The sequence below is a fragment of the Prionailurus bengalensis genome, chromosome X (genome assembly GCF_016509475.1).
Source record: "Prionailurus bengalensis isolate Pbe53 chromosome X, Fcat_Pben_1.1_paternal_pri, whole genome shotgun sequence".
NCBI lineage: Eukaryota > Metazoa > Chordata > Mammalia > Carnivora > Felidae > Prionailurus > Prionailurus bengalensis.
The window spans coordinates 90,147,856-90,169,089 of NC_057361.1; the positions used below are offsets into that span (position 1 = coordinate 90,147,856).

Here is a 21,234-nt window from a genome sequence, read left to right on the forward strand (position 1 = left end):
TTTTGCAGGCCTAGGCCTGGGACTATAGTTCCTGGGCTAAAGGATTGGACTGTGTTTGGGAGAATCCTGATCCTTGAAGCCTATAGGTGCAGCCCCATTCCCCTCCCTCATCCTCAATGATCCTTCTATTCATACTAGAGGGCAGTGCCACCTCCTCTAAGAGAAGTGAAGTCCTGTTTTTGACTTGGCATTTTTCTTGGAAACTTCCCTTAGACCTTGTCTCTCTAAAATCCTTAAATGCTCAGCTTTTGACTGAGACCTTTGCCACAGGTAGAGGATGATATTTCATGTCTCCCTCTGCCATGTCTAGAAAAAAGAATTAGAAACTCTGATCAAGGAAGCTGAAAGGCACCTTCAGCCTTTTCTGCATCCTTTTGAACAGCTTTAGCATAGTAAATAGACTACCTTAGGGTGAGAGAGGTTAAGCTCCTGTGAAGAGTCCAAGGGTGCTTTGACTGAAAGTGGAGGGGAAACTGCTGGGAAGAACTTTTGACTTTAAGCCTAGATTCAGGGTGAGTTGATAATGGAAAAAATTAAATATGAGTGAGAAAGGTATCAAATTATACCTCAGGCATTTCTTTAAAAAAGTCTTGTTCTAAAAGAATTAACTGCTTTACTGGCTGATATGTTTGAGTTCAGCTGTTTTAATAGATTATTTTTTACAATAAAAGGGAGGAAAAGTTTGCTTAACTATTTTAAACATGCCTGTGACTTAAGTCTTATTGCTTTGGTCCATGTGATTGTGGCAAGCCATTGCCAATAACCCCTTGAAAGTAGAATTTGGAAAACTAAAAGCACAAAGTAAAAACAAATGTTCAAAGGGATTTATTTTAGGGGCCAGGGTAGGGGCTTGAAAGGCACGGTGGACAGGGGAAGGGGGAAAAAGAACAAAACAAACGGAATTGCTCAATTCAATCCACTATTTCTATATCTTTCATCCTGACAATATCTCCTACATCTCTTCCTTTCACGTTCAGAATATAACCCTGAGGCCCAGTAAGATGCTCACCTATCTAGCAAGGACAATTCAATTATGTTCCTTAAACTCCCCTTACTTAGACAGGAAAAGAGACCATGACAATTGTGGAAAGAGTTTGAATAATAAGCAATAAGAAAACAAAAGAACTTCTTCTTATCCCTGAATTATTCAAACAACACAATTAACCAGACTCTTCTCCTCCCCCCTATTCCCTAGGCATTCCAGTCAACTGAGGTCACAGTAGACTGTGGATTCAGATGTATGTTTGCTGGAAGATTTTTTTTCCTGGCACTAATCTCATAGTATCTGAGTTATAAATTATGCTCATTAAATACTTTCTAGAGATTCAAATGAAATGAAAAAGAAAACAAAGTGCCTCCTACTTTTTTTCTGTGAAAATAGAGACCTTCTTATCTTAGTCCAAGTTGGGCCTGTTATTTTGGAATGACTAAACTTGGAGGTAGGTGGTTCTCTCCCCTTCCTTAAGGTTCACATCCATTGCAGTTTACATTCAAGTGGCCTTTTTGGTGATAGCTGTGTAATGAACAAAACTTATTAAATTTACTTCCCAGGAGCCCCCCTCACACTGGAATTAGGCCTAAATAACCCTGTAGACTGGTCATCCTTAGAGATATAGTCATTCACTAATTTCTTGCCCAGGAAGAACAATTTGTTGAACTGGAGTGAGCTCTTCCATTGCCTCACCAAGAAAAGATTCTAATCTTGCAGCCCTTCACTTCTGGGTGGGAGAAAGAGAAAACAGTAAGTATACCTTCTCCATCCTAGGCCTTTCACAGGATTTCAATATGAATGATTCTAAGCCACACAACGCCACTCTACAAGAAGAGCTTACAAATTACTAAACTTTCCTGGATCACTGAAAAAATAAACATTATTATATTTGTCAGGTTTGCCTAACTAGATGTTGCTATTTATAAGGGTTTTTTTTTACAAATTTAACAAAAAAAGGGGGCATGTTAATATATAAGTAATCTTCAACTTACTGATGAGATGTGTCCTGAACATTTATAAGTCATGATTTGGAACTTGGAATGCCTTGCTCCATAGAAACTGTGTTATATATGTGGTGGTCAAGTTTCTGGGCCAGTCTACAAAGGCTGATTTAACCCACATGGAGCAGTTACATTAGAGCTCTGGCAGAGGTCCTAGGTCCTGAGAGCAGAAGGAAAAGCATGCTTTCTTCCTATTATTTGGGTCCAAAGAAAACCCAGAGCAAAGGTTTAAAAGTGGGGTAATCTAAACTGACTTTTCCACTCTCATACTTGTTTTCACTCTTCTCCCATCTCCCAGGGATCCATTGCTCTTGTCCCAAAACCTCCACTATGACCTTCCTTCTTTTCTTCATAACTGCCAAACTTCCTCATTTCTCCTGGTCCCAACCAAAATGAAAGTTACAAGTTCTCCTGAACATCCAGCTCAGTTCACTTCCACTCTGATATGAGTGATTAGTCCTCCCTTGCCCTCCAAAAGGTACATCTATGATTGAAAGGCTCATTAACCCCAAATGAAGCCCAGTTGGTGAAATTTTAGGGAAAGTAACCAGATGAAGTGATAACCTTTAGGAAGGTTTGGAAAGTGGTGGATATTTGGGGACATGAGGAAGGAGATACTGGGTAGACATCAGGGCCTTGCCTGAGAGGCAGCCACTGCAGTCAGTTCACCAAAGCTGTGTCCCTGTCACAGCATCTCTTTTTCCTTCCTGTATGACCCCAGAGGGCTCTCTAAAGGTTTCAAATTTTCCCCTAACAGCTCCCATGACAGCAACAGCATATGAGAGATAGTCATTGGTGTTGTGGGTCTTTTGCAAGTTGGATTTGTCTCATTATGAGTCAGCCTAAAAATTCATAGAACATTAGCAACATTGTGGAATAGGTGATGTTACTGGATTACATCAACATAGGACATTTAATGAGAGATGTGAGATGTCTGAGAGCTCTTGGAATTAGGGCAAGCCTTCTGATATTTGTCAAGGGTACTCTTCTTGAGGATTTTTGTGATTTGCAAAGCCTGCCAAGGCCTCTGTGGTCAATTAACATGTTGATTAAAGTATAAGTGCTAATGAGGCTAAGACCAGAGGTCAAATCCACTTTGGGGCCAATTGGCTTCAATCTGTTCCATATACTCACAGTCCACAGAAGCTTGCCCTCTGTCAAGGGGGTCCAGATGAGTGTGTATAAATTGCCTAAGTCACATCCATCTGCAGTGCTGGGGAAGCATTAGAAAGCACACAGCCAATGATGGTGAGTCAGCTGCAGTGTCTTCTGCAAATTCCAACACATTCTTAGGAATGGATAGGTTCTTACACAGTACTTGCAATGCCTATGCCACCCTACCAAAGGGGAAACCCTTCAAGAGCTTCCAAAAACTCGCCTGCTGTGAGAGAAAGAGAGGCAGAGAAAGAGACTGTGTGTCTATGTGTATTTGTGTGTTTCCTTCCCTACAGGAAAGAACGTTCCTGGAAATTAGGTGAATGTGTGTCCCAGCTGCCTATCTACTTGTATTTACCAATAGGAAAAAACAGAGCCAAGGTCCAGGATTGCAGGATTGCAGGATCCTCCATTTTGCAGGATTGCAAGGGGTGTTACAGGGAGCTTCAGCCACAGACTCAGTACAGAAGCCTTTCTGGAGCATTATGACTTATAGAGGGTACCTGTGATAGTTGCAGAAATGAAGATGCACTGGGTTTCCTTGGGAGAGAAAGAGTTATAGAGATCTGACAAAGTCAATAGAGGCTAATGGGAAAATAGGAGGTATGTGGATGCATTTGGTAGTTGCTGCTACAATTGTGATTATTCTGAAACATGCTAAGAAACAAGGGAGCAGGAATGTGTGGAGATACCCTAATGTTTACTTTAAAAGCTTGTGATTTCCAAAAATATGTGGAGGGAGAAATGAGTACTAGGGTCAAATTCTCCATAAAAGAGAAAATAAGAAAGAACGATAGAGAAGGGATGCTGATAGGAGCCCCAGAAGGCAACAGATTCCTCAAAGATAAATATATGGGGAGAATTCTTGATAATTAGTCTGTTGTTGCTACTGGAATCATACCGTTCTAGTAGGGGAGGAGGGATGGGGGAAATGGTCCTGAATTCAAGCCAGGCAGTCAAGGTGTAACCAGTCTTATTTTGGTTGGCAATGCCAACCTCAGAAGCGCTCAAGCATGCCACCAGAGGAAATGACATAACATCCCCTCAAAGATGGTCTCGCCAATGGATCCTGGGGAAATAAGATCATCATAATATTGCTGTGTTGCTTAGATATATGTGAATCTACAAAGACCTGAAGTGGCTCATCATGTGGTCCAGGTACTCAACAATGAAACAGACAGGTGCACCTGCCTGATTAACTGGATAACGAGGCCAGCTTTGTTTGACATTCAAATATGTTATCAGTGCGGGAGGCAAAGGTCTCTCTCAGGAACAGGGCAGCTGACCTCCCTCAGATGCAGCTTGCTCTGCAACAGGCCTCCCGACTAGGTTTTTGCTCAACTCAGTGGAGCTTGGAAATTCACCAACTCCATCACACTCTGCCAACCGAGTGTAGGCTGAGACTGGCACCCATGCCAAAGAGAGCCCCAGCGTTGAAAATTTGGCAAGCTCCCGTGCTCTGTTTTCCTGCTGGCCATTACCTTATGGCTTGTTTCTCACCAGCTGCCTTTCTGCTTTTCTTCTTTGGAAGGCTGCAATCTCCACTGGTTGCAGGCCATGGCCTACTTGCCTGTGGGGCAGGAAAGACACAAAAATAGTGAACAGAGTGAAGCAGAGCCAGCATGGGAAGACTCTAATTAAGCCAAAACTCTACTTACCCATCTTTGCCCACTGGTGGGGGCACAGGAAGAGGTTTTGTGAAGCCTTTTTTTCCAACCAGCCAGAAGGTCTCTTCTGTGCCTTTGCCCTTATTATAGAAAATACACAAAATCTTAAACACACTATAACTGATTTTCCTAAAGATGTCCTTATGGTCAATGGGGTAGAAGCACTTAGTTTGGTTCAGAAATTGCCTCTGCTTTCCCCTGTCACCACTCCCTGGAGTCTTCCTTCCTACACAGCTTCCTTGCTATTTATACCTGAGGCTCAGGCATGCTCCATAAGCTGACAGAGCATGCAAGTGAAAAGTGAACACCACTACAAGCTGTCATCCAGATGTTTTGTCTACCCACTGCCACATAGCTCCATCTTTGGGATGTGTGGCTCTTTGGCTTCATAGTAACCAAACTTCTGAATGCTGAATTCACGATTTTGTTTCTCATTTCTGCCATTATGTTTTCGCATTAGGCATCCTGTTGTCTTTCATATCTAGAGTACATATATTCAGAGTCTACCTCCCCAAAGTACTTGCCATCCAAAGGCTCTCACAAAACCCCAAAAATGGAATAGAAATGGAAAGCAGATGTGCAACTTTAAAGACCAGGGCATCCTGGCTGCTATGAGATGTCTACATTTCTGTAGTGTTCTTTTCTTCTTGCAAAGGCATTCTTACAGGTAGAGAGAGACCCCAGGGAGGCTTCCATCTACAGCCCAATTCCTTGGTTGTCAAGAACCATGGGTCTGAGAAGAGAAAGAGGGTGTAAACTCCAGCTGATCACCCGAGAGCCTATGTGATGACCTCAGAGGAGCCAAATTTTCTGCCTCTGCTTTGCCCTCTCCTCTTTCCAATAAACCCTCCTCTTTGTGTTTCACTCTCCTCCTTTCAATTCTCTTTTGTCTGTTTTCTCATTGCCTCCAATCCATAAGAAAAAAAATGTGTTTACTAAGACTGAGAAAAGTAATGGGATGTGTTGCCAACTCATTAATCTGAAATATGGTCTCACTCTTGGCTGATCTCATTTGGCACAATTCTAAATTATTTAACTTAGAAATTCCAATTAAGTTTCCCCCCCTTTAAATATCAAATCCATTGTTTTCTATTTACATCACATATATTCATTCCTTAACAATAATGACAACAACCATAATAATAATAAGCATGTTTAATGGGAGAATCTCAAAGCATTTTGGAGATATTTGTTTCAAGGCTCTGAACAAGGTCAGTATAGGAAAGTAGGAAGAGAATACCACAACAGTCCAAGTTGGCAACCAACTCACCCTAAACCTCAAACAATTGGGCTGTTTGGAGCCACTCTGTTTTCAGAAGAAGTGAACAACTTTAAAATATGCTCATATCACTCATTCTTACATTTATTCCATCCTTACTGTACCAGGTCTGGAAATACAGAGATGGGTCTGTCCTTCAGGAGCTCACAGTATAGTAAAACACTGTCAGGTCATGCTGTGGGCTCTAAATACAAGCCCAACTCTTCTGCCTCCTAAGCTGTCTTCCTCACAGTACGTAGTACAGTGTCTCATACAGAATAGTTGCTCAGTAAATAGACTGTTCAATTAACTAAAAAACTCAACCCTTGAGCACTTGGAATACTCAAGGTGTCATTTGACCTCTTTGAGCTAAAGCATGCTTTTAAAGCTCAAACTTGAGGATCCCAACCCCCAGGCATATTTGGCTGTTTTTCTTGAGATCTAGAGGCTATCAGGACAGCATGCCAATCCCCAAGGGAGCTTTGTAAATGCCAGGATCATCCAGATATTTGGGTGAGTCCTGCGACACACTGGGATGCCAAAACTAATGCTTGCAAAAGAGAATGGGAGGTTATGGACTCAGGCAAGCTTCCAAATGAAAGAGTATGCAGTGGAGCCCCAGGGGCTCTCTGAGGTTTTGGAGCCCATCCAGGAAAATTCTTAGAATCCTAGCTCTGTTTACCCACCCTACTTCCAAAATTCTGCTGAAGAGAGAGAAAGGTGGGGGACAGGGGACAAGTATGCAACAACCAAAACCTAAAGAAAACCCTTTGACTTGGTATCAATCCCTAGGCAGTCACAGAGACCCTCTCTCCTAAATAATAGCATCTTATTTTTGGCCTGACACCTTTAAGACACTGTGGCATCTCCTGTGTTTTTTTAATTCTCACAAAAACTCTGGGAGGTGGGTTTATTATTAACCTCATTCTGCAAATAAGGACACTAAATTTTGTGGAAATTGAATGACTTGTCAATAAGTAAACATAGGTAGAACTTGAAACCAATTTTACTAGACTCCAAGTTTTATTTATTTTCTTTTTACTATTACTTAGCTATTTTTTATTGAGGTATAAATGACATATAACATTATATTAGTTTCAGGTGCACAATATGATTCGATATTATAAAATGATCATCGCAGTAAGTCTAGTTAACGTCTTAGACTCCAAATTTTAAGTGCTCTTCCTTCTATACCATAGAGCTTTTCCAACACACTGGAGTCAAGGGACAGGTCTAGAGGCCAAAAAGCAACCGTTAGGAATTTTAAACCTTGTGATTAATGAGCTTCCTGATAATCGCACACAAAAAAGAGGCCTCTATGTGAAGAAATGAAAGCACAGAGAAGATAAAGTCCAGTGTCACACACTGAGTCATTGATGGGACAAGAATTACATCCCAGACCTTCTGACCTTTGTGACTATGTCAATACAATCTCATTACTTCTTAGCTTGATGGCTGGTGTGTGTGTGTGTGTGTGTGTGTGTACGTATATGTGTGCATGTGCTTACACATGTGTATACTTGTGTATGTGTGTGTAAGGGGTTGAGGGTAGGGGTGAAAGAGGTTGGGGGGAAAAAAAGAAATCACAAGTAAAACAAGACTACTGCTTAGGGGTCTGCGAATCAAATACTATTTAGCCCCAGAATTCAGAGACAAGGTCACAGGTGTCCACCTCCAGCAAGGACAAACTGGCTGAGAACAACCATTTGGGAAAGTCTTTTTAGAATGTAAATCTACTTAAGAAGCCCTAGTAAACACATCTGATAAGTCTAGATATATACAAGGTCTCAGCAAGAAGCTTCCAACTTGTCAGAAAAATGGTAACTGAAACAGGAATCATGTAAGAAAAGAGGTAATAAGATGACATATCACCAGGCCATTAGGAGAGAAATATTGAAAAAGCAGAATTGGCCAGTTAAGCACTCATAATTTGTTGCCAGTACAGGACTAGAGGGAGTTGGAGTGGGCAGTAAGACAACTCCCCAGAGAGGCTGAGCTTGTCACCTCTAAATGAGTCCTCCCCCAATCTACCTCAGTTTCCTCATTCTGACAGCTTTCTTTGTAACCCCCACCCACCGAATTGCTCAACTATACTATGTTTTCTTCTCTCACCCAATCCAATCTACACCTTTGATTCTACTAAGGGAAACAACTTAAAGTGTCATCACTCCAATGAAGGAGATGGAATGGGAAAAGAGTGTTGTTGATCCAATTCTTGAGCCCAAGAGAAGAGGCTCTGATGGAAGAATTTCAAACTTCAACCAGCTGGAAGGAGAGGATGCTTTCAGCCATCATCTTTGCCATCACACCTGGTGGTCTATCAAGTGTGGTCCTTCTGACCCATGTACTAAAGCATTCCTTGCTTTCCAGCAACACAGACTGAATGAGGGATGGAAATATTGGCTCAGAATGTGTGAAGTGTGCTGGTGATATGGTCTTATTGGGGATATATTGCATGCCCCCAAGGGACAAGGAATCTCCTGTCCCCCAGTCCCTACTATGTAATGTCCAATACCTGCCTCTGGTGGGGGACCGGGGTACAGAGGCAGAAAGGAGCTCCCATTTTCTCCCTTCCTTCTTTGGGTCTTACTTCCTATTCTCTTCTTTCTTCTCATTGTTCCTTCCTTTCCCCTGGGGCCCTCTCTCTTCTCTCTTAGTATCTCCCTCTCAATCAGGAAGCCTCTACCACCTTAATAAGCAAGACCTGACATGGCCTTAGGGGAAGTCTCTCCCTGCCTCTTCCTCCAACTTGCTGTAGTACATTCCCAAATTCCCTGGGCTAAGGGAAAATGTGAAGCTAGAAAGGGCCCTTTTGACATAGTCTTGCTTTTGTACTCAAAACACCTAGTGATGCAATTATTTCTGACTGGAATTTGGGGTACAATAAAAACCATAAAGGTGGGGGTATATTTTTTCTTTTCAGTTGCAAAAGTGTTACCTCTTCAGCTCTTCAGCTTTTAAATGAGGGAATCTGTTCCCAGCAATACAGAGAGGAAAGTGCCACAGGAGATAAAGCTGCCTTTGTCCTCCTCTACTGAGAAATGACAATATATAGAGGGATCACAAAAGCCTTGGGTGATTTGATTCACTGTTCAAGTAATATTGCCACTCCTATCCTCTCACTGAGTTCTCTGCAGAAGTGGGAAAGGAACCTCTGTCCCCTCATAAATGACCTGCTAGAAGATATTAGGATCTATTGGAGGAGACAAACTAGAACTAGCCAGAAAAGGAATTGATCAACTAGAATCAAGCCTTCCAACCTTTAACTTCTGAAATCCTTTCACATGTAAATCGCTGCCATTTGAGGAAGGCATGCCAATGACAGAAACAAATTGTGCATCACTCAGTACCCAGGTGTGGCTTTGCCCAAATATAATCATTGAGAAGATAATTTTCCTGTGCAATGGCATCATAGAAAGGGTACTGAGTGGGAATTCAGGCTTCCTGGGTTTTGGCCTGATTCTGCCATCAAATGACTGTGTGACCCTGATCAAATTACTTCACCTCTCTGGGCCTTGATTCTTCAGCTCAAAATGAAGAAGTTAGATGATCAGATATATAGAGTCTCTTATAAATGGGGCAGCCAGGGGCTCTGGGGTTATCCAGAGGAAGATGAAAAGAATCCAGTGGAGATGGGATGGGAAAAAAAGAAAGAAAGAAAGAAAGAAAGAAAGAAAGAAAGAAAGAAAGAAAGAAAGAAAAAGGAGAGAAGGAAGGAAGGAAGGAAAATGGAGGGAGGGAGGGAAGGAAAATGTGAGGGAAGGCGGATGGAAGAAAGGGAGGAAGGAGGGGGGAAATTATTCTAATCCTGAATCCCAGATCAATTGATAGTCCTAACAGAGAGAAAATGTGCTACAAAATGTTTGTCTTTCATAGGAACTGACTTTATTCCTCCTGGTCCTTGGGGAAAGTCATAAAGCCTCTCTGTAAATGGAAGGTTAATGGTGTGAATGAAAAATTAGAAAGGGTGGCCACTGAGAAGGCAAATAGAAAGCCCAAACTCACTAATAACTTTAGCTTATTGAACAATGTCTAGAACTGCCAAAGAATAAACAAAATGGAAGTTAGAAAATGTAAATAATAGTGCAGATCATTGAAAAACCAAATTCAGGGCAATTCTTTAAGAGAGAAAGATACAGCTCATAGTCTGAAAAATTCAGGAGTCTTAATCCCCATTATTGTAGCCATACTTAAAGAGAAGAAAACCGAGGAAAAAAGGAACAATCTCTTGGGAACTGAAAATAGGGCTGGATATTCTACCCAAATTATAGCTCTAAGTCTCAGACATCCAGGTAAACTCTTTCAGCAGACCATGACCTCTCCAGAAGCAGGTGTGTCCAAGTGGTTTGATTTAAAAAAAAAAACAAAAGGACATTATACCCTGAGCTCTGTCCTTCCTCGAAGCTCCACTTCATAGCCCTCACTTAGAGCTTGAAGAATTGTCACGGTGCTGTGACTGACATGAATGCGATAAGCTGTAAAAAGAAAGACAGAAATGACTCTGGATCCTTTCAGGTAAAATCAATGAGAAAAATATTAATGTAATAAATACCCCTGCTTCTAAATGAATGAGACCCTAAGAAAAGTGCCTGAGAGAGAGCTTCAGTTAGGGTTTCACAGGAGGAGGAACAAGGAGTGATGGCCTTCCTCAACAGACCCAAATAAGGTGTTAGGTGTAGCACCTATCAGCCTCCTGGACACTATCTGAGATGAAAGGTCATGCAACAGAAAGGTGTTAATTTAATTCGAGGGTTTTGATTGAGAAACCAGCTACCACTACTGTGCTCCCAGCTGAAACGTGACCTCCTCAGAGGGAAGTTCGGCTTCAGCAGCTTCTTTCACAGGCTGCTGCTAAAGCAGAGCTCCCAAGGTCTACATATCCTACTTAAGAGACAAAAAGGTGTCTTTCTTCATACACATCTATACAACTATCTTTCAGTATTGCTGCACTTAAAATAACACATCACTGAAAAATGTCCCAAGACCTCTGTCAACATTCTGTGGCAATTGTGCATTTATAGCTTTCCTTTGGATGGATACATCTAGCTGTGTATACACACAAATGTATTATTTTCCAATTAATGAGTCCAACCTGGGATAAGAGTGTTCTACGTGGAGAATTACAACTAAAAATTTTATGTAGAAACCAAGTATAATTCTTTGGTGATGAACAATCATTTATAAACTGAGGTAGAATCCTTGACTTTCCTGAAAACTATTATCCTATGAAGTAAAACCTTGTTCAAGTTGGGTCTTAAATAAAAGTTCAAGACATTCACAAACACACTTGAGAAAATAATTCATTTAGAAGCTGAGAGCAATCAAAGCCGGAAGGCATGGCTAGAAAGAACTGCAAGAAATTTCTGCTTTGTGTACTTAAAATAATTTTCCTTCTTTTGACAGTTCAGTATTGTTTGTGTCTTCCTCACTAACTCATGGTCACCCAAAACCTCTGCTCAAAAAGGGTCCCTAAAAGCCACATGTTCATCTGGGTGTCCCTAGCCAGCACTATGTGTGCCATTCAACTAGCATCTGGTCGTCAGTCATAATCCTACTAGTGGGGAATACCCAGGTCAAAAGAGAGAGATAGCTCATTCCAACAAGCATCCAGTTGTGTGGCAAGGAGAATCACGCCATGACTGAGTCACTAGTTACTTCCATTCCAGAACCAGTTAATTCAACTGGGCATAAAGGAGACGTTGATGAAATTAATTTTTCAATAGATCTATGACATGTCCTGATCTCATATCCAACATGAAGCTACCTCTTTATAAATCTTCAGTCAGGTGTGGAGCTTACTGCCATATTTCACAGCTCCTTTAATGCTGTGACTACAAGTGTATGTTTCTTTGTATCCCTCACAATGTCTTCCTTGCACAGTCAGTGCTTAATAAACACCTGCGGTGCATGATTCACTCCATTTTCTTCTTTCTAGCTGATCACTGGACAAGGTGCTGCTTAAATCTGAAAATTCAATTTCTTCTCTCAGCTCTGTATTTCCAATGTGTAATGAGTAGAGTCTCCCTGGTGCAGACCAGAATATGACTTCAGTCTTCTAGAAGCTTACATCAGTCCAGAATACCGTGCCAAATCTGCATTGAGGTTCCATGATCAATTTCACTTCATCTTGGGTTGCACTTCAAGAACAAAGTCATATGCATGCAGCGTTTCCTGGATGACTACTTCCATGGCTTCTGCCATGTCTGTGGAGTTCGAAGACTTTCCCAGATGCCAGAAAATTTATTCTGACAACAGCTTCTAAGTTCCATGCTGCCTCCTTAATCATGGCTGCACAGGCTAGATTGACTAAGACTGGACCCATTGTGCAAACCTGTTTCTGAACATGAGTGATGAGGAGTGGGGTCAGACAGGGCACCACCCACTGTGATATAGGCCACCATATTATCAGGGACTAGTTTGTGTATACTGCTGGAGTTTGGGAAGAGCTTGTCTTGCCCAGTAGCAGCCAGAGCCAGGGTTGCTAAGAGCTTAAGTGTTTTTAAAACATATAATCCATGTAAACTGTATATAGAACCTATTATTGTTTTCTACACTTTTCCTATATTAGCATAAACAAATTGCTTTCCTCAACCATGATAAAGTTAAAAGCACATTGTGATTCTGACATTGCCTTAGTAGTGGCAGTAAATAACCAATAAAGAGGTACCAGCAACAGACAGATGGCATAATGGTTTGTACAGTTTTATTCCCAAAGAAGGGGGGAAGAAATGGTATCTTTGATACCATGCCTGTTTTAATAGAAACTAAAGGTTTCATATATAGGCAAATTGGAATTAATTATTTCAGATTTCCACGCTCCTTAGGTTGAGGGATTATTGCTAGCTCAATTCAGGGGGGGGTGCTATTTGATAAAATCAGAACTCCTGGGATCTTGACTAGTTCAGAAAGAGGACTAGAGCAGCAAACAACGGCACTGTAGGAGGCAGCTTACTCTGGGTATGTCTCCACAAACTAGTTGAAAAACTAAACATCCCAGTCCCTTACTTATTTCTCTTTTCAACATGACTTCCCCAAACCCACCCGGCTGGCCAATTTTTTTCCTTACCCAAAGGACACTTTTAGTTGCTTTGAGAAAATTGACTATTTCAGTGTCACTTAGCTACAGCTTCATTTCTAGAACAAGAAAGGTACATGTTTAATCCAACATCACCCCCTACTGGCTTGCGATTAGAGACCAGGAAATATGTGTATAGAATCTCCTTAATCTTCTCAAATTATGTTTTATTTAAAAAAAAAAAAAACATTAAAATCCTAAGTACCCTGCTCTCCTTCCCCCTCTCAAAGAATAATCACTTTTCCAATCCGATCCCATCACTTAGGTACTCACGTAACCCTGTTGATTCCATCCGAGAAGCTGTGTTCACAGTGTCTCCAAACAGGCAGTATCTGGGCATGGTGAGACCCACCACTCCTGCAACAACGGGCCCTGTAGAGTAGCAGTCGGTTGGGGTTACAGTCAACAGGTATACATCCAGTGTTAATAGAGGAACACCGCCAAGGGAAGGAATGCTGCTGCATAAAAGAACAAAGTTGCCGCCAAATAGCTCTGGGAATCTGAAGGAAGTGCTATAATGAGTACTAAACCCTTTGCCCTACAAGAAAGCACATTTATAATGATGCAAACATGACTACCTTTCTGATTTACGCTCTTGTTCCAAATAACAGTTACACCCAAGGTGCTTGTATCTGTCAACAGGGACAAAAAAGCATAAAACCCAAGCCAGAAAGGCCTGGGCAGGGACTTGGGATCCAAGCATGTTTGTTACAATGAAAAAATGTAACCCTTTCATATGTCTTAGGATTAGAAGGAGGGATCTCATGGGGCTTATTTCCCAAGAGAATTATTGTTAAGACAATTGGAAAATCTAAAAAGAAGTAGAATTGACTTTCAGTCATTTGTATTAGGGGCATAGACAAGCAGTATATATAGATAATCTAAGAATATTTTCTATTTGTCCTTAGAATGTTTTTATTTTTACCTCTCAATATGCCCATATTAGGTGTTCAGATAGTGAACATTACGTGAAAAAAAGCCCAGCCACCGTACTGAAGTCTTAATTCAGGAGTATCTAAAAAGTTCTCCACACTTACTTTTCTGGCCTATGCTCTGTTTCTATTTAAAATTGTTCAGTATAGGGGTGCCTGGGTGCCTGAGTTGTTGGGTGACCAACTGTTGGTTTTGGCTCATGTCATGATCTCATGGTTTGTGAGATCAAGCCCTGTGTTGGGCTCAGTGTTGACAGCACAGAGTCTGCTTGGGATTCTCTCTCTCTCTCTCTCTCTCTCTCTCCCCCTCTCTCCCTCAAAATAAATAAATAAATAAACTTTAAAAATAAAATAAAATTATTCAGCATTACCTTTTTGCTATTTCCTTAATTAAATAAAGTAATTGTTTTTGCTTCAAAGAGTTCTTTCTTTAATTTATAAGGATAAAAATCAGTAAGAACTACAAAACTTACATCTTTCATTTTAATTCATTTCTCACCCATTCATATACATTCACTGAGCACTGAGCTAGGCACCAAGGGGAATAAAAAAATAAATGTAACACATGGTCTCTGTTCTTTAGGAGTTTATATCTAATTGAAGAGAAAAAGCTACTGAATAGGAAGGAATTAAGCAACAACCCAAAACAATGTATGGTTGAGGTAAGATAAATGGTACAGGCAAAAATACTATAATAGTTTATAAAATGGGAGGGGGGATGCTTTGGAAGACATGGTTCAGTCAAAAAGGGTCTAATGGAGAAGGTAGGATTTTATTTGGCTCTTGATGGGTAGGTAGGATTTGAATAGGAAAAAAGGGACATGAATCACTGGTCTGTGGTTTGGATTGAGCATGGAATTTTGGGAAGTTCTTTGAGAAAACAATCTGCCTAGTTCAGGGGGTAGGGAAAAACTGGAGACAAGATTGAATATTGGGTTGTTCAAGATGGAGGAACTTGAACCACTAGAAAATTTTGAGCAGAGTATTACATGATGAAAATGATTTTTCTTTTTTCTTCTCAGATCAGTGTACAGAATGCACTGAAAGGGGAAAAATCATGAAAACCTGTTAGGCGGCTATTGCTGTAATGCAAGCAAAAGGTTATGAGTACTGGAAAGGAGGAGATGATGGGGAGGCAGAAAGGGGAGATAAAAGAGAGACGTTATGAAAGGAGAACCAACAGACTTGCTGGCTGTCTGACAACCATGAGGAAATTGGCATGGGCTTATGGTTTGTGGAAAAAGACGACTTGAGGGGCGCCTGGGTGGCTCAGTTGGTTAAGCATCAACTTTGGCTCAGGTCATGATCTCGTGGTTCATGAGTTCAAGCTCCATGTCACGCTTTGTGCTGTCAGCTCGGAGCCTGGAACCTGCTTCGGATTCTGTGTCTCCCTCTCCCTCTGCCCTTCCCCCACTTGCACTCTGTCTCTCTCTCAAAAATGAATAAAACAGTAAAAATTTTTTTTAAAAATAAAAAAAGATGACTTAAAGCTTTAGATATGTTGAATTCAAAATAATGGTGAATCATCTAAGAGATGTGCTAAGGAGGGTTGGAGATATGAAACTGAAGCACAGATGAGAGATGAGGGCTTTTCTTTAAAAGAAAAATACTGAACACTTGCTGTGTGCTAAGCATTCAGGATGCAAACATGAGTAAGATATGGTTCCTGCCATCAAAAAGCTTATAGCGTAGGGGCACCTGGTTGGCTCCATCAGTAGAGCATGTGATCTCAGGGTCATGAGTTCAGGCCCCATATTGGGTGTAGAGATTAATGTAAAAAAATTTTTTAAAGAAATGAATAGTCTAATGGAAGGTAAGACAAGTCAACACAGATTATGCTGATGACTACGAGAAGGATGGATAGAAAGAAGCAAGAGTACAAGCAAGGAAATGTTACTGCAGTGACCCAGATAAGAGATGCTTGTGGCCTAGACTTGAGCAGTGAGAGTTGAGTAGAGACAAGACAGATTCAAGAAATATTTAAAAGGTAAATTGCACTACTAGGTATTTATCCAAGGGATACAGGTATGCTGTTTCAAAGGGGCACATGCACCCCAATGTCTATAGCAGCACTAACTACAATAACCAAAGTATGGAAAGAGCCCAAATGTCCATCAGTGGATGAATGGATAAAGAAGATGTGGCATATATATACAATGGAGTATTACTCGGCAATCAAAAAGGATGAAATCTTGCCATTTGCAATTATATGGATGGAACTAGAGGGTATCATGCTAACCTTAATCAGCCAGAGAAAGACAAATATCATATGACTTCACTCATATGAGGACTTTAAGAGACAAAACAGATGAACATAAGGGAAGGGAAACAAAAATAATATAAAAACAGGGAGGGGGACAAAGCATAAGAGACTCTTAAATATGGAGAACAGAGGGTTACTGGAGGGGTTGTGGGAGGGGGGATGGGTAAGAGGCATTAAGGAATCTACTCCTGAAATCATTGTTGCACTATATGCTAACTAACTTGGATGTAAATTTAAAAATAAATTAAATAAAATTTTTTTAATACACACACACACATAAAAATAAAAGGTAAACTGCCCAAGACTTGGTAAATGGTTGAATGGTGAAAGTCAGGGTGAGGGAGGAGTCAAGGAGGATCACTCCCAAGGCTAACTGGAATAACTAGGTGAGTGATAGTACCACCAACTGAAATAGAGAATAAATACCAGAAGAGGAGGAAGCTTATGTAGGAAGAAAGCAATTCTGTTTTGGATTTGAGTCTAATGTCCGTGGAAAGGATTTCCATGGGACATTCAGGAGGAGATTTCAGCAGCAAGCTTGAAAGACAAAACTGAAGCTTAAGAGGGAACACTTGTGCTGAAGGTGTGGGGCCAGAAGCCATCAGTGTACAAGTGGTAGTTAAGTCATAGACGTGAATGAGAGAAGAGTACATGAGGAGAGAAAAACAGTGGATGAAAGACCGAACCTTGAGGAATATCAACATTTAAGGAACAGAAAGAGACGGAAGAGATTATCAGACAATGGTAGGAAATGAAAGCCAGGTTGGAGTGGGTTGCAAAACCGAAATCAAGATGTTCAGAGAGCAAGGAGACCACAACTCAGAACACTGCAGAAAATGGGGGAGCAACCACAATTAGAGAGCAGGAATTCCTAAAAGAACCAGTAAATCACAAGGAGAAAAGGCATTCAGAGAATGAGGAGTATGTCATAAAAGTGAGTTGAGGGAAGTGTTAGGCATAAAGTAATCAGGGGTGTACTACCCTTTTTCTAATCTTCCCTTGTGGTACGTAGGAAATGTTGGCTCTAACAAGAAAGGTAGACTGAAAGGGTTTGGGACCTAGGACAAGGACTGCTGCCCACTGGGGTAGTGCAGGTGCTGGCGAGAGAGTAAAATTTGGGTAGGCATAAAGAAACTATGCAGCGCTAGATACATGGGTAAACCAGCTGCTAGTAATCAAGGAAGCAATACCCTCCCCCACCTTTCTACCCTTCTCTTGAAGCACATGGGAATGTCTTTTCTTACTTTAGCTGGCTGTTACCTGAATGCAGGCCTATTCGAATCCGGACTGGGACCTCTGGCATGTGTCGCATCTTGAAGGTACCAACGGAGCTCAGGATATCTAGGGACATGTTTGCAATCTCAGCTGCATGCCTACTGCCATTCCTCTTTGGGAGGCCTGAGGCCACCATGTAAGCATCTCCAATGGTCTCTACCTGGGAATTATGGGAAATAGAATTAGCAGGCAAATAACGTGTGTGTTGTATGCATGTGTGTGTGCACACATGTGGATGTGTCTATGTTTCACAGAGTTTAAGGAATATGATGGAGGCCTACTTCTTGTAAAGGGAGGAAGACAGAGCAAGGCTCTCAGTGGTTCAAGGTCTGGCTGCACATTAGAATCATTTAAGGAGCTTTATGGAAAAAAAGTACTGATGTATAGGTCCCACACCCAGAGATTCTAAAATAGGTGCAGCTACTTTGCAGATTCCTGCCATTCCTAGAGAACTATCAGTCTCCAGGTAATTCCTGGAGAAAGGGGAAGGGAAGATTTCTGGGACCTCCCATGGGTTTCCATGGAAGAGCCCCCTAGCTGAAAGTGCATATGGCACTCTTCTAACAAAGCATTTCTCTAGATGATTTCAGGTAAATGAGCTGGGGCAGCCTTAAGGCAAATATAGAGAAAGGGAGAGGAAGGAGGTAGAAGAGATTGTCCCTTCTGCTTTGCCTTGGGTCTGAGAACTGGGTCTTTTTCCACCAGCTACCTCCTCCTCTCCTGGTGCTACCTATCTAAGGAGGAGCAGTACGTGCCCGCAACTGCTTTGCAGGGGGCAGTTAGAGCTGGATACTTGTAAAGAAAGGCAATCTATGTTCCTCATCTTCCCAAAAGAACTGTCCTCACTCTTAGGTGACTAGTAAATTGAAGCTTTTCAAGTAAATCCAAAAGATAAGTAAGCTGAAAGGATTTCCATGAAATGTGCCAGTCAGGCTCTGCTAGGATAAGTTTGGATCAAGTTAAAATCCATGTTCTTCTAGACAACTGCACTCACAGAGTGCAATAGTTAAGACCATGAAATTCTGATGTCATACCACCTTGGTTAGAATCCCAGATACACCATTTACAGACTGCATGGCTTTGGGAAGCCACTTAACTTCTCTGTGCTTTAGTATCCTTATTTGTAAAATAGGATAATGGCAGTACCTACCTTATAGAGTTTTCTAAGGACTAAATAACAATATATGCCAAAGCACTTAAAACCTGTCTGGTAGATGATAAGGGCAAGCTATCAGCAGCAGCAGCCATCATCATCATCATCATCATCACCAAACTGATATGTCTTGACATAAACCATGGGATGGTGGCTATGACTCAGCTCCAGAGAAAGTTTAGTAATCAGCAATAGGCCCCTCATCATGCCTTTCTATATAGCCAATAACAATAATGCTTTGAATCCATGGGACTTTGTTCCTCACCATGCTTCCATCCAGGGCCTCCCTTACCTGGTGCAATTTGAGAAGAGGATCCCTGCCCTCAAATATGTATGCCTGCCTGCACAGAGGAAGGCAATGGTTATGATGCAAATGTTACATGGGAGGGAGAGACTCACTGGCTGGCCATTATCAAAGAATAGTGGTTGACTCTTCCCCCAAATGATTCAGTCACCCAGGGGTCCCCACCAGTATGGATGAAGATATTAGAAGGCAGGGAGCATGGGCACTGCCTAGTCTTGGTGTGAGACTGCTGTGGGGAATTGTGGGTGGCATATGCCAGCATAAGGACACAAAAAAAGCAGAGGATGTATAGAAGGAGGTCTGGTTGAGATTGGGTGGTGGCAGGACAATTGAAACTGTAAACAAAGCACCAACTTCATAATTCTGAAGTAACCTTCTTACTTTCATTTCAGATTATCAAGTGCCAGGGGAGGTGATTCCAATTTTATAGGTAAAGAAAATGAAAACACAAACAGGTTTGGTGAGTCACTTCTGGTTTAATTTTTATTTCCTTCGCACTGTTGCTTTTAATAAACAGCAGTGAAAAGTTAGATTTCATTTTTGTATTTGTATAGCCCTGTTTTTTCCTGGAAACAGCCTACTAACTCCCTTCTGCAGCCATAAAGTACCAAAAGATCTTATGGCCTCAGCCCTAAGACTTCCAACAATTGTCTGAACAGGATCAGCTTCATTGATTAAACCAGTGGCTGTGTTACTGCCCACGCTGAATTATCTTTGATTTTAGTTTCAATTGAATTAGCTTTTGGTGATTTGTTTTTCTCTTCAAGCTGCTTGAGCTGAACAAGTTAAGACAGGTAGTCTGATTCCATGGATTTTTCCTACACTGTGGTTTCCATGTGTGCTTCTTGATTAGTTTGTACTCCTGCTGATTGACAGGTATGATGTCTATTTCTGAGCCCTATTTAGGTAGCTTGGCCTACCCCTCAGGCTCCGTACCTGACCTGAAAGGGCCCTGCCTAATCTGAGATAAACACACTGCCCTGTGTGTGATTTGAGAGTTGGAACATTTCAGACTAATGTGAAGGATCCAATGAATGGAGGTACTCATTCCACAGCTCTACCTTGGTTCCTGGGACAGAGGAGCTGTCTGAAGTTTGGGATGCCTGGGGCATATTTCTCCATCAATAATACAAGTATCCATGTTGCAGACAACATGGAAATGGCATTGCACAGCTGTAAGATTTTTAGTCATTTTCTGCCTCAATAAAGAAAACACATAAAATCAAGGGTAAGGAAGCATGGCACCTGAAATGAGTGAATGTAGTCATCTGTTCTCTGCTCATCTTCTGCAACCTTGATAGGAAAAGTGGAAATTGACAGCTGGAGGGGCGGGGGGGGGGGGAAGGTGGGGGCAGGTGTTTGCAACCTTACAATTAATGACTTCCCTAGACCTCAGACTACTAAATAGGCTCTTGGTTACCCAGTAGCAATCCCAAAGAGCCTCAGGTCTAATAGTTCTTTGACATATGTAATGCCAGAGTTCCCCCCTGTATAAAAACATTACCTAAGGGAGGAAACCAAATTTTAGCAGCATGTATTAGATCTACACAAGCTTTACCAAGAGGAACTCTGTAGCAGTCATCAACTAGGGGCAAAACATCAGTGCTTCTTCCCCTTCCCCTTCAGTACCTAGCATGATAGTGCCTACAGTGTGGTTACTTAGCCACTGAAACACAATAAGCCTTTTTTGCTCTTCTTAGTCTCAGTTCTAGAAAACAGCTCAAAGGAAATCTAGCAATCTCTTGCTGGGTTCATACTGTTACTTTGTAAAGTGTGAAATTGTATGCATTCTATCCGGCCTTCATTTCTAATAAGGTACAATGGAAGTGGTATACTATTTAAATTTTACTTCCTAACTAACCACATTCAGTAAAATCCTACCTTTTAGTTTTGGAATGCATACCAATAAGCCTCATACAAAAATTTTCTCTCTAGAATATATATGTCTCTGCTAAGTAACTTACCTTGTAGACATCATGACTGCCAATGATGGCATCAAAGAGTGTGTACAGGTCATTGAGAAGATCCACCACCTCAATGGGCTCACTCATGGCGGAAATGGTGGTGAAGCCCACAATGTCACTGAAGTACAAGGTGACCAAGTCAAAGCCCTCAGGTTCAACCGTGCAGCCCTTTTTGAGGGATTCAGCAACTGACCTG

At 41.4% G+C, this 21,234-nt stretch overlaps 1 protein-coding gene across 1 annotated transcript in view; it reads right to left on the bottom strand.

Moving 5' to 3' along the window:
* Positions 1-1,048: 1,048 nt before the first annotated feature.
* Positions 1,049-21,234, bottom strand: part of GUCY2F (guanylate cyclase 2F, retinal) — a 104,406-nt gene continuing 84,220 nt past the window's right edge. The window contains exons 14-19 of the mRNA XM_043569732.1: positions 21,039-21,231; positions 17,603-17,777; positions 13,421-13,519; positions 10,453-10,547; positions 4,806-4,894; positions 1,049-4,717 (exon numbers count right to left, since the gene is read on the bottom strand). Of these exons, the coding sequence (XP_043425667.1) occupies positions 4,630-4,717; positions 4,806-4,894; positions 10,453-10,547; positions 13,421-13,519; positions 17,603-17,777; positions 21,039-21,231 (739 nt within the window). The 3' untranslated portion in view covers positions 1,049-4,629. The remainder of the gene's footprint in view (positions 4,718-4,805; positions 4,895-10,452; positions 10,548-13,420; positions 13,520-17,602; positions 17,778-21,038; positions 21,232-21,234) is intronic.